The following is a 12,904-nucleotide window of genomic DNA, read 5'->3' as shown; positions in this document are numbered from 1 at the left end:
TATACGAACAATTTTCATTCATTTTTAATCATTTTCATTCATTGTATTTATCTTATAACGTACATGTACATACTGTGTGTGCCTCTTTCTCTAACATATGTAGTATTCTCTCCAGGTGTACATGTACATATCTTTATAGAGCATATATTTTACTCCATGTTTATTTTTCAGTACAAACTGGTGACCTTAAACTTACTTATGTAAACCTTAAACATACTTATATAAGCCTTAAAAATACATTCCATCCAAAATATAGCACTGAAGCAACTTACGAACCTTACAAACGACCGTTCGGAACGTATCTCGTTTGTAAATTGGAGAGCGACTGTATATATCCCGTGACTGTAAAGTGTTCTTGAAAGTTTTTAAAGGCGCTTAGAAATTAAATGTATTATTATTATTATTATTATTATTATTAAGTTCTTCATTTGTTTGCCTGTGTCACGCTGCCTCCAGGTGGCCATGGCGGGTACATCAGAACAAACAGCACAATGAATTACATTGCAGCATGAAGACCGTATATCACTCTAATGTTAGTGAACGTAGCAAATTATTCATTTTTGGGGGGGAGGGTGGGTCCTGCATTTATTATCGTTTGTGAAATATGGATAATAGACATTCACAAGCGGTTTTAGTGGTGGTTATACAAATTTCCATCATCACCAGATTATTACTCTGCCACCTGCATCTCCGATTGCATTCAAAGATTCAATTAGGGTTGTATTACAAACACTTTTTAAGTCATCGTACTGAAGTCACAACACATCACGATTACTTACTCCATTTATCTCCGCAGTTGTCCAGGTGCACATTCTGAAGGCGGACAAGGCTGGCGAGTGGTGGAAGTTCACCGTCAACATCATTTCTGTCTATAAGCAAGGCGAAAGCCGTATCCGCAGAGGGGACCAGTTCCTGTGGGTCCGCGCCAAAGACGTGGCCTGCAAATGTCCCAAGATCAAACCCGGCAAGAAGTACCTGCTGCTGGGAAACGACGAGGACTCCCCGGGCCAGAGCGGCGGCGTGGTCGCGGACAAAGGCAGCCTGGTAATCCAATGGAGGGACACGTGGGCACGCAGGCTGCGGAAGTTTCAACAGCGTGAGAAGAAAGGAAAATGCAAGAAGCCATAGATGGGGGGGAAAGACGCAGTTGGGAGTGGGATTCCAGAGGAAAGCTTCAAGTTTTTTTTTCTCCTTTTGTTTGTTTTAATGAACGAAACAGAGACAGACGGAAGACTACAGTCGACAGGGACTGTTGACGTTGCTGCTTTTTGGTTTTTCGTTAAGTAGCATGACAAGAATCATTTAGGAATTCTTCTCTAGTGAACTTTTGTTGAAGGAGCTCACCTCGCAGATTTGGTTTGACCCTTTTCTTTAACTTTGACACCCATCTCTTGCGGAATTGCCCGTTTTGCACCTAATACCAGTATGTCACCAATATATACTGTATATGGCTACTTAATGTTAAGCAGATTCCTTACTTACAGACAGTGTATTGTCGGTGTTCAAATACCTGACATGTTTCGGCGACTACTTCCGCCTTCGTCAGAGTGTCACGGATGTTGCTGTGACGCGCCATTTTCAGCTGGTGTTGCTATGAGGGCGTGACCTACCTGTCAGAACTGACAGGCAAGCCACGCCCCCCGCTGTCCGCTCGTCCCTCCAGGATGCTGCTCCAGGTAGTAGAGAGCATGTAAGCTCCCTCATCCCTGTTGATGGTCCTTGGTCCTCGCTTTCGGATTTCAATGGCCTCCCTGATCCAGCGCTGATGTTTTTTGTCTTCGGTGCGGATGACTCTGGCCTTCTCCCAGTCCATGATGTGGTTCTCTCTTTTGCAGTGGTCCGTGATGGCTGATTTATGGTGCTCCTGTTGTGCTTGTTCTTTTATTGCTCTTGTTTGGATTGTTGCCGTCTCCTTCTCGCACTCGTTCTTGTGCTCTTTCTTTCTTGTATTGAAACTCCTTCCTGTCTCCCCGATGTATGATTTATTGCCCGGGGGGCGTGGCTTGCCTGTCAGTTCTGACAGGTAGGTCACGCCCTCATAGCAACACCAGCTGAAAATGGCGCGTCACAGCAACATCCGTGACACTCTGACGAAGGCGGAAGTAGTCGCCGAAACATGTCAGGTATTTGAACACCGACAATACACTGTCTGTAAGTAAGGAATCTGCTTAACATTAGTTATCAAGTAGACAGGATGAATTTAGTACAACGATATATGGCTACTTGTTGGTTTTACAATCAGTATATCTTTTAATGTGTGTGTTTCTGTCCTATTGGCTTGTTCAAAAAGCCAATCCTCACCAAGGAAGATTCTCCTGTGCATGGTTTTGTGTTTGAATGTTTGACAGACATAACAATTTATTTCACGGTGAAATGCAAATGCAAACGGTTTCAGGTAAACACGAATATTGAACACTTAATGTGTTTGTTTATACGTGACAATGAAATACATCATCTTGATTCCGTGACATCGGTTTTTAAAAATACGCACTTCCCAAGACTAGGCTGAAAGGCTGATTTGGAAACAATGTTATAAGTTTTGTTACTGTTTATGAAAGTGGATCAAATTTCAATGTGTAACAAAGATGAACAGGTATCTTATCTTTTCGGTGTTTCCGACCATATACAGTAAAGTCTCGTTATATCGATATCGGATATATCGATAGTCCCGGTTATATCGATACTATTTCTATGCACGCACGGAGAAAATTACATGCAAACAGGTTCGGATATATCGATAGTCCCGGTTATATCGATATTTTTTCGGACTCCCTTGAATATCGATATAACGAGACTTTACTGTATATATATATATATATATATATATATATATATATATATATATATATATATATATATATATATATATATATACACACACACACACACACACACACACACACACACATAAACACCAGGGTTTCCGAATCTGGTCCTCGAGAGTCAGTATCCTGCATGTTTTAAATGTCCCCTTCCCGAATCAGGTGTGTAGGCGTTCGGAAACATCGAAAAGATAAGACACCTGTGCATCTTTGTTCCACATTGAAATTTGACCTGTGTGTGTGTATATATATACAGTAAAGTCTCGTTATATATATGTGTGTATATATATATATATATATATATATATATACACACATACACACATACATACATACATACATACATACATACATACATACATACATACATACATACACATACATACATACATACATACATACATACATACACGTACGCACACACACACACACGCACACACATACAGGTAGTGACTGATCACAACGTAAAATAGCAAGGTAGACTTTCAACGCGCAGATAGGCATGTTTTTAATTCAGTTTAATCAATGTAAAAAATGCAAAAAAATTATCAAAAGTACCGGAACAAAGAAAAATAGGTTTGTTTATTGCAAAAATCCAGTTAGTTTTATCAGAAAAGTAAAAACAAACGAAAAACAAATAAGTGATCTGCGAGGTGGCCCGCTATTCTTATGCGAAATAAATTCTCATAAACTTATCAAAAATCAACAATGATTTGGATTTTCTTCCTCCGACATAAATGTTCACATTGCTTTTAAAAAAAATACCATACCAAAATACCTTGGTTCACAACGTATGCTGCGACCTGGCCATGCGGGATTTTGTTGCTCTTTGAACATTTATTTGATTGCATTTGAAGTCGGATTTAGCCACCATAAACAAATATTTACCATGATACAACTGAGTACATTTCCAAGGAGTTTAATTTTTTTTAAAGCTTTACTGTTAACTATATGATACGATCAAATACCGGTGCAGTTGAAATCATACATCAAATCTCGCAAACTAAACTTAAAGGCTCTGATATATGATTACAAAAAAAGCGTAGAACATTTTTTCTTGCCATCAGTATTTCAGGTGTAGTGTTTGATCATGAGCCATTTTCGTCCGTGCAAAGATTCATCACGTGACATTTTTTTTCACCGACTGCTGCAAACACAATCCACGACCACGTTTTTTTCACAGTTTCTCTTGCGCCATCGTGTCAGCGTTGGTCCACCATGTAACCTTTCCAAGTTTTCATAACACCTAGCGAGCTTCCCGTCAAAAGTGTTGCTTTGTGTTCATACTATGAATTGTAAATGTTGTTTAGTTGTCACATTTAAAACCTTTTTTCCCCCTCCTCTTTTTTTCCTTTTTTCGCAATGTTGTCTTTACAATGTGTACTAATATATTATGGGTATTTTATATATATAAATATATGAATATATTTAATGACACAAGCCATTGTGGATTTCTCCCCCCCCCAACTTTTTTTTTTAATGTGTTGTCATCGGTGAGACTGTTACCATTAATTCAAGAAGGAAAATTATAACTACTGAATATACCAACCTGGTAGAAAGTCAGATTTTCAAATAAACTCTTGTTACACTGAAAAAAATGTGGCCTTTTGGTGTCTTTAATTATAGATTTAAAGTTGCCTTTTTCGAATAAATCAAACATGAGTTCACGAAGATATACGTCGAAAACACAAAAACTTCAATTACCTGAATAGCTTTGGAGACGGTTAACATTAATAACCCCCACTCTACAAGTGACACAATTGCAGATGCCACATTAATGCAAATATAGTATGGAACATCATGGAGGAAAAAAAAGTCAACCTTGGATTCGAAATGAAATCAATCTGAAGAAGAGAACGTCCTCATCTGCGTCTGCTTCCTACCACTCCATCCAGAAGTCATTCAAGCATCTCTGCATTCCACGTTGACTATACCGGCCATACAGCCACCACAATGATCGCAATGAGGAGCAACACAATCACCACCAGCATCCCTGAGAAGATAAAAAAGAGGGGGTTAAATCAGAAGTTGTATTTTAAAGGTTGACAGAATAAATATATACACATTTCTTACCCAACATATGTGGCCTAAAGTCATATTCTGACTACTCAATGACACTCAGCAAATTCGCAAATGTCAAACCGTGACTATGCAAAACAGGAAAAGCTGTGATATCAATATTCGGTCCCTTTGCCACCTCATAACAACTTTTAAAACACTAAACAGAGTAAAGGATTGAATAGAGTAAACATATTTCTTTTGGTCATTAAAATAATATTGATAATCACATTTTTCGCACTATAAGAAATGGATGGAAAGACGCTTTGATCCTCTCCTCTTTCATCTAGAACTGCTTCATGTCATCACAAAGAGGGTACAGCAATTCCTGAAGAATGGATGTCTCTCTGTGTCTTTGTTTTGACATATTGTCTCTATGCTGTCATATTATTTGTTATTTATTTTTTTTGTTCTTTTGACTTCAAGACGGCGCCCCGAGAGTGGCTGCCTTTCCAGCAGCTCATGTATTTTGTTTTTCTACTTTCATTCCTTTCATCACTTTGCTGCTGTGAAATGTAAATTTCTCCACTGTGAGACTAATAAAGGCAAATCCAATCCAATCCAATAAGGCGCTTTGGAGTACAAGGTACAGCTTCAATGAATGAATTTTAAAACTGTTTTGATATGCATTATAATGCGCATAGAATAGAAACATCAATCGTGGTTAGGCTTGCGTTATGCATCCACTCAATGGAGCTACTCTAAAGAGAATACAATACAATCAGCTTTTTTTATACAGACGCTCCCCAACTTATGAACCAGATACGTTCCAAACTGTCGTATTTAAAGGACAACCGACGTCACTTTTTTGTTTTTTTAACTGACATCAGAAAAACGTTTTATAGCATGTAAAATACCCAAACCACGCAGTATGATATTTTTAGTCAAATGCAAAACACCAATAAAAATGACTTAAAGTGTCCAAAATCTGCAAAAAAATTGAGCTGCGAATTGGGCATTTTCAGAAAGTCCCGCCCCCAGTTCGTGACGTCACCCCAAGACGTCTTGCATTGCTTGTGAATCAAAACAATTGCTTCACATTCAGAGAATATGCTTTCTTGTTACACATCCAGTTATAAATATGATTCAAATAATTCTGAAGAGGAAAGCATACATGTTTGCAATCGATTAAAGAATTATATGTGCCATTTTGAGGACATTGGGGGAAAATCTCTCACCCTAAAAAAAGAGGCACAAAATGGCGACCGCCAGTGGCCACCTCAGCTTCCATAGGCTGATAAATTCCTTATATGGAGGTTGGATGCCCTCTTCTGGCGGCTTTTGGGTGCAACAGGGTTCTCAGACCAAACATGTACAGCAAAATACATTGACGTGATGGAAGGACTGCTACAATGTGTCCTTTTTCGGTCAGGGGGCGGTCCTTTCGTGACGTCACGTACGGACTCGTCACCAACTCATAAACAAGACTTCCTGAATATTCAGAGCAAGTCTTAAAACGTAAAATATAGCTATATGCGGTGGAATCTTTGTAAAATACGCTCAGTAGACGTCATTTGAAGCCATTTTACTTTTACAATTATAATTTACAATTATGGACACAACTTGTCCAGAGACGTCGGTTGTCATTTGTTGCGAAGGATGGTAGCAATGGTGGACTTAGCATATTGCTATTGGCCCATTAAGTCAGACAAACGCACACCTCGTTCGTGTTTCTCAATGATCTCCTTCTTCTCCTCGACTGTAATTTTGTTTTGTGTCTTCTTCGGTTGAATACGAGGGTCTTTTTCAGTCCCATAACAGCAAAAAGTATCCGTGATAAATCCTTGAAGACGAACAACGTGTGCACTCAGAGAAAGGGCATGTGGAAAGGTAGGCCGGCTGTGACGCTGTTCGGCCATGTGGTTTGGTGTGTCTTCCGCCGAAAATTACTCCGCCAGCCGTCTGTGAGCATATTTTACAAAGATTCCACCGCATATTTTACGTTTTAAGACTTGTGCTGAATATTCAGGAAGTTTTGTTTTCAAGTTGATGACAATGCCTGACGCGACGTCACATCTGGAACGCCCCTGACTGAGAAAGCGACACATTTTGTGCGACACATTTTGGGTTTTGGGCGACACATTTTGGGTAATTTGTTTGGTCTGAAAACTTCGTATTGATGGCGAAATTAGAAGGAAAAAACATAACGCGATGGTGAATTGTTGTGTTTTGCACCAAGACTACTATTTGATACTACTTGACACAAATTCCCAGCATTTTCAATGGAGCTTGGGCGCCATCTTGTGCATTTTCCGGGACGCTACATTGAAGTCCTAACAGCTCAATTGATACGGAAGTACCTCTTTAATCGATTGCAAAAATTTTCTGGGCGCTACATTGGAGTCCAGACGCCTCAAAATGAGACGGAAGGACTTCTTTAATCGATAACAAACATTTATGCTTTCCTCTTCAGAACTATTTGATATCATATTCATAACTGGATGAGTAACAAGAAAGCATCTTCTCTGAATCTGAAGCCATTGTTTTGATCCTAGAGCAGGGGTCGGGAACCTATGGCTCGCGAGCCATATATGGCTCTTTTGATGATTGCATATGGCTTTTTCGTTTCGTCGTTTTTTTTCCCCGTTCATTTCCCGTAGGCGCTGCAGTTGGCGGAAAGCGCAATTTTGATTGGATGACACTGACCTAGAATGGCCATGTTGATTGGATGATAGTGGCCGTCATGTTGAAACAGGTAAACGCCCCTTTAAATGAGCCCAGCGTGAATGCACCGGTGTGTGTGCGGGGAACCGCATCGGGTGGGAGTGAGCTGGGGGGTGACAAGGCCTCCCTGGAAGTGTGACAGCGGGCGTCTGCGGAAGTCTTCAAGCCGGCTTTCGATCACCGAATGCGGGCGTGCATGGGGGAATCTCGGCCTGTTCCTTTTGAAATATTTTCAAAGTGTTTGAGCTCCAGCAAGACGGCGAGGAGAGAAAATGTTCTGATTGTAATTTGCAATGAAACAATACCATCGATGAAACAGTCGAATGTCAGTGACATTTTAACAAGCCCCATGTTAACGTTAGCATCGACATACTTCTGCGAGAAGTATGCAGATAGCAAGTGTGGAAGCTTATGAGCCGTGTGCAGGCTAACTAGCAGTAACTTCGCCTATGGAACCGGCAAATTGAATTTCATTCCGATCGTTTTCCTGGAATTTTACCAAACACGAGGAACGGAAAACCATTCATGTTCACGGTGAATACTATCACAAAGTTATTTTAAATAATGCATTCTGATATTTTGTTGAAAAGTGCCCGCGCGTGTGGTATGTGCGCGCGCACGCGAGCGTTTCTATGTGCGCGCGTGCGTATGGCTCTCGCTGAAAAACATTTCTAAATATTTTACTTTTATGGCTCTCTTAGTCAAAAAGGTTCCCGACCCCTGTCCTAGAGCAATGCAAAACGTCCCGGTGTGACGTCACAAACAAGGGGGCAGGACCTTCTGAAACTGAAACTTTCTGAGGTCATTTTGAAGTAGTAGTTTTGGGACATTTTAACTCATTTTTATTGGTGCTTTGCATTTGACTAAAAATATCAGCCTGTGCGTTTTGGGTATTTTAGATGCTACAAAACGTTTTTCTGATGTCAGTTGGGAAACAAAAAAATGGTGTCGGTTCTCCTTTAAACAATCCCCTCGCATTAGTATTAATTAAGTTTAGGGTCTGCCCAAGAAACCCCAAGTGGTCTGTGAGTAATCCATTCAATTCAAGTCATGTTTGCACGGTGAGACGTTATCCAAGTCACTGTTGTGATTCACAAAAACTCCTCCAAGGATACAAGCATAAACCAGATGCCCACCTCCCCTCCCCCCGACCCCTGCCTTTATTATTTTCCCATTAAAATGGCCTGAGTGAAGTTTCCAAACAACTGCGTCTTGGGGCTGGGCCGAAACGGCGTCTCGAGTTCGTAATGGGACTTGAGACTTCTGCTGTTATTAACGCATACGGCTGGGTGTATTGCCCGGGGCCTTTCACGTTCAGTTTACATTTCTCTCATTCTTTGGCCTGCAGTGCCTTCGTTCCCACCCGGCAGGCTAATTAGTCATCCTTCCCAAAGTGGGAAATATAGGGTGAGTTGGTTTGAAGGCATTCTTGAGAAAACTACGCTTGTGGTCCTGGTGGTGGTCTGATTAAATGTATCATCATCATCATCATCATCATCATCATCTTTATTGCCAAGTATGTAGAACACACATGGAATTTGTCTCCGGTAGAGCACACTGCACTAGTATCATCATTAAAAAATTGCAAAGGGGCACTAGACAGTAATATTTGGGTTACTGTTTAGAGAGTTAATTCCTTGGGGGAAGAAGCTGTTTAAATGTCTGCTGGGTGGAGGAAAATCCTACTGGACCCTCCGAACCTTGCCCACCAACTTTTCCAGCTACTCCCCTTAGGCAGGCGCTACCGATCCAAACGCACCAAATACGAATTTGAATCATTTATTGGCCAGGTATGTAGAACTCACAAGGAAGTTGTCTCCGGTCGAACATGCCACACTAGTATCATCCCAAAAAAAATGCAAAGAGGCACCATACATGGGTTACTGTTTATAGAGGTAATGGCTTAGGGGAAGAAGCTGTTTAAAGGACAACCGACGCCTCCGGACAAGTTGTGTCCATAATTTGTAAAATCACTTCAAATGACTTCTACTTAGCGTATTTTACAAAGATTCTACGGCATATAGCTATATTTTACATTTTAAGACTCACGCTGAATATTCAGGAAGTCTTGTTCTTGAGTTGATGACGATGCCTGATGTGACATCTGTCTGGAACGTCCCTGACCGCGAAAGCGACACACAATGCATTTTGGGTACTTTGTTTCGTCTGAAAACTTCATGTTGATCCATGTTGATGGCGAAATTAGAAGGAAAATACATAAATAACGCGATGGTGAATCGTGTGTTGCACCAAGACTACTATTTGATACTAGTTGACACAAATTCCCAGCAGACAAATCAGCCCATTTCTAACGGAGCTTGGGCGCCATCTTGTGCATTTTCTGGGACGCTACATTGGAGTCTTGACTGCTCGAATTGATACGGGAGGACTTCTTTAATCGATTGCAAAAATGTATGCTTTCCTCTTCAGAACTATTTGAATCATATTCATAACTAGATGAGTAACAAGAAAGCATCTTCTCCGAATCTGAAGCCATTGTTTTGATTCTAGAGCAAGGCGAAGACGTCCTGACGTCACGAACAAGGGGGCGGGACCTTCTGAATCGGCATCTCTGAGGTCATTTTGAAGTAGTCTTGGTCCACTTTAAATCATTTTTATTGGTGTTTTGCATTTGACTAAAAATATCAGCCTGCATGTTTTGGGTATTTTAGATGCTATAAAACGTTCTGATGTCAGTTAGGAAACAAAAAAATCGTGTCGGTTGTCCTTTAAATGTCTGCTGGATTTAGTGTGCATGTGGGGAGTCGCTGGATTTTTCCGCATCCTTGTTTCGATCATTGCTTGATTAGGCAGATAAAAAAAAAATAATGAATCCAGTTTGTTTTTGATAATAATGGCCAAGCACGGCGCATACTTGTATAAAATCATAACGTCATTCACTTTTCTATTCATACATTTGCAATGATTGTTCCAACATCTGTCCGCAATCCCAGTGACAACAAAAGAATTATGATGGCTGAGGTGTGTACCATTGGTATGTGTTGTATTTTCACCGTTCTCGCACTGTAATACAAGCCAGACATTGAGCCACATGACACACATGCACACACAGTGACCCTCCTTCTCACCTCCTTTGATTATCATGAGCCATCGCTGACTAAAAAAGCGCCTCCAGAGACTAAAAATATGTTAGGCTAAATAACAGATTCAGAATCTGAATCATCTTTATTGGCCAAGTGTGTAGAACACAGAAGGAAGCCTAATGGGTTCAAAAATACATTTACCCACAAAAATACTACTTTCCTAATACATTGATACCTTAGTTTACGAACGCTTTAGCTCACGAACTTTTAGCCTTCCGAACATTAAATTTGCGAGCATATAATCTTGGCATACGAACTAGTTTTTGGCGGACGAACCAAACCACGCAGCGCCACAGTGGCTGCCGGACTCGTTTTCGTCACCACCTTTCTTTGAATGTAGATGTGGTTTGTTATCGAGCGGAGTACTTTTGCTATTATGGGACCAACAAAGACCCCACCACAAGCTGGTGATAAACCGAAGAGGACACAAAAGAAAATTACGGTCGAGCAGAAGAAGATCATCGAAATACACAAACGAGCTGTGGGTTTGTGTGACTTAGCGTCCCAGTACCAATATGCTAAGTCGACCATTGCTACGTGTGGCTAAGGGTGTTTCTGTGTTGTCAAAGCAACAGTCTCGGGCAATAGAAGAGGTTGAAAAACTGATTTGGATTAACGAAAAGCAGCTAGCAGGGGATATTGTGAGTGAGAGTATTATCACAGAGAAAGCACAGCAACTTCACTCGGATATCATCAAGAGGCAACTGCATCAACGACCGTCACAAAGGTAAATAAAATGACTTCATTATACAGTACAGTTTATTTCTTTAATTGTAATAAAATAGCACAGTTCTTATACATAAAAAAGGTATATTTTGTGTACTTTTAAGGCTTATTTAGCAAAATATTATGTTTTATGGGGACCTGGGAACTGATTATTCTCATTTTTAATAGTTTCTTATGGGAAATAAATGTTTGGCTTATGAACTTTGCGCCCTACATACACTTCCTGGGAACTAATTAAATTCATAAACTGAGGTATCACCGTACCATGTTTTTTTTTTTTTGTATCCGTATTATAGGAGGGATAGTGACCGAGCTGGCTGCACGCAACACTTAGCATCTGCACTGCACTTTTTCTCATCAGAAAAAGTCTCATATCTCAGGAACTCAGTCATATTTGGATTTAAAAATGCTAACTAACTTGAAAAATATTTGATAACTAACAATTTGTCAGTTGTTTTGTTTATTATTAATCATTTACATTAAAACCCTTCACTCACGAAATTCTTCTGAACTAATAAGACAAATATCATTTAAAAAGTATTTATTTATTCAGTCATTAATTTATTCATTATACATTCATTTATTCATTTATTCATGTATTCATTTATTTGTTTATTTATTAATTCATTTATTAATTCATGAATTTATTTGTTTATTTTTGATGTACTTATTAACTTATCCACTTAATTAATTAATTAATTAATTAATTAATTAATTAGTTAATTCTTTATTCAATTAATTAATACATTGATGAACTCATTCACTGCCATTCACAAATTTATTCGGGAATTGAAAATATGATGGCGAGCGCCATTCCCGAATTTGCTTGAGGTTTGTTTTTTCATGCTTGCGTGCCGATAAAACGCTGGCCATGGCCTCTGGCAATGTTTTTTCTTTTTCACTAGGAGCAGCATCTCTCTTTTATTCCATGTTAGTGCTGTTCCAGGTTCAGCTGTTGTTAAAGTGCAATATAAACCAATATGTATGTATTGCATTTTATTTTGTACATTCACCCCATTTCAAACTCAGATAACTTCAGATATAATTTAGGAATTAACTCTTTTTTTCTGGTGAAAGAAGAGATTTTAAGGGTTCCAATGCTGTAGTGAATGTTGATGTAGGCCTAAAACTCAATATTCTGTGGGGCCTGGAATTCAAGTGGCAATGACAGAAAACCCTGGCATTGGAGTGGACACATTTTTGTACATCTGGCAGTGAATGTGTTAATAAAGGCAAAAAATGACATATATTCTACGACTAAAAATATTAGTTGCAGACAGTTGTTGCTACCCCAAAAAATTATGTTAACCTTTTCTCTGCTTGATACAAAGAAGGATTCCGAACAACCACGGAGACAAAGAATGGAGAATAAAACGTGATGTTGAGGAGAGGAAGGATATTTTTCTCCATTTGCACAGAAATAAACGGTGAGCAAGCTCGTATGCACAAGGATGGCCCTTTGCGTGCCTTCAATGACATTTGGGAATGGACACACCCTGAAAAAGGAATGATGTGGATGTATTAAAATGT

The 12,904-nt window shown here is 39.6% G+C and overlaps 2 protein-coding genes across 3 annotated transcripts in view; one reads left to right on the top strand and one right to left on the bottom strand.

Annotated features, from left to right (window-relative positions):
- Positions 1-1,451, top strand: part of ntn1a (netrin 1a) — a 78,024-nt gene extending 76,573 nt beyond the window's left edge. For both annotated transcript variants that reach the window (XM_089005725.1, XM_089005724.1), the window contains one exon: positions 797-1,451. In XM_089005725.1, the coding sequence (XP_088861851.1) occupies positions 797-1,128 (332 nt within the window). In that variant the 3' untranslated portion in view covers positions 1,129-1,451. The remainder of the gene's footprint in view (positions 1-796) is intronic.
- Positions 1,452-3,377: 1,926 nt separating this feature from the next.
- The window catches only part of stx8 (syntaxin 8), a 50,272-nt gene continuing 40,745 nt past the window's right edge, over positions 3,378-12,904 (bottom strand). Inside the window, exon 8 of the mRNA XM_089005726.1 lies at positions 3,378-4,815. Within this exon, the coding sequence (XP_088861852.1) occupies positions 4,751-4,815 (65 nt within the window). The 3' untranslated portion in view covers positions 3,378-4,750. The remainder of the gene's footprint in view (positions 4,816-12,904) is intronic.

The sequence above is a fragment of the Hippocampus bargibanti genome, linkage group LG10, assembly GCF_051943395.1.
Source record: "Hippocampus bargibanti isolate YZ-2025 linkage group LG10, ASM5194339v1, whole genome shotgun sequence".
Lineage (NCBI taxonomy): Eukaryota > Metazoa > Chordata > Actinopteri > Syngnathiformes > Syngnathidae > Hippocampus > Hippocampus bargibanti.
Note: the sequence above shows the minus strand (reverse complement) of the source record. Positions and strands in the feature narration are given on the sequence as shown.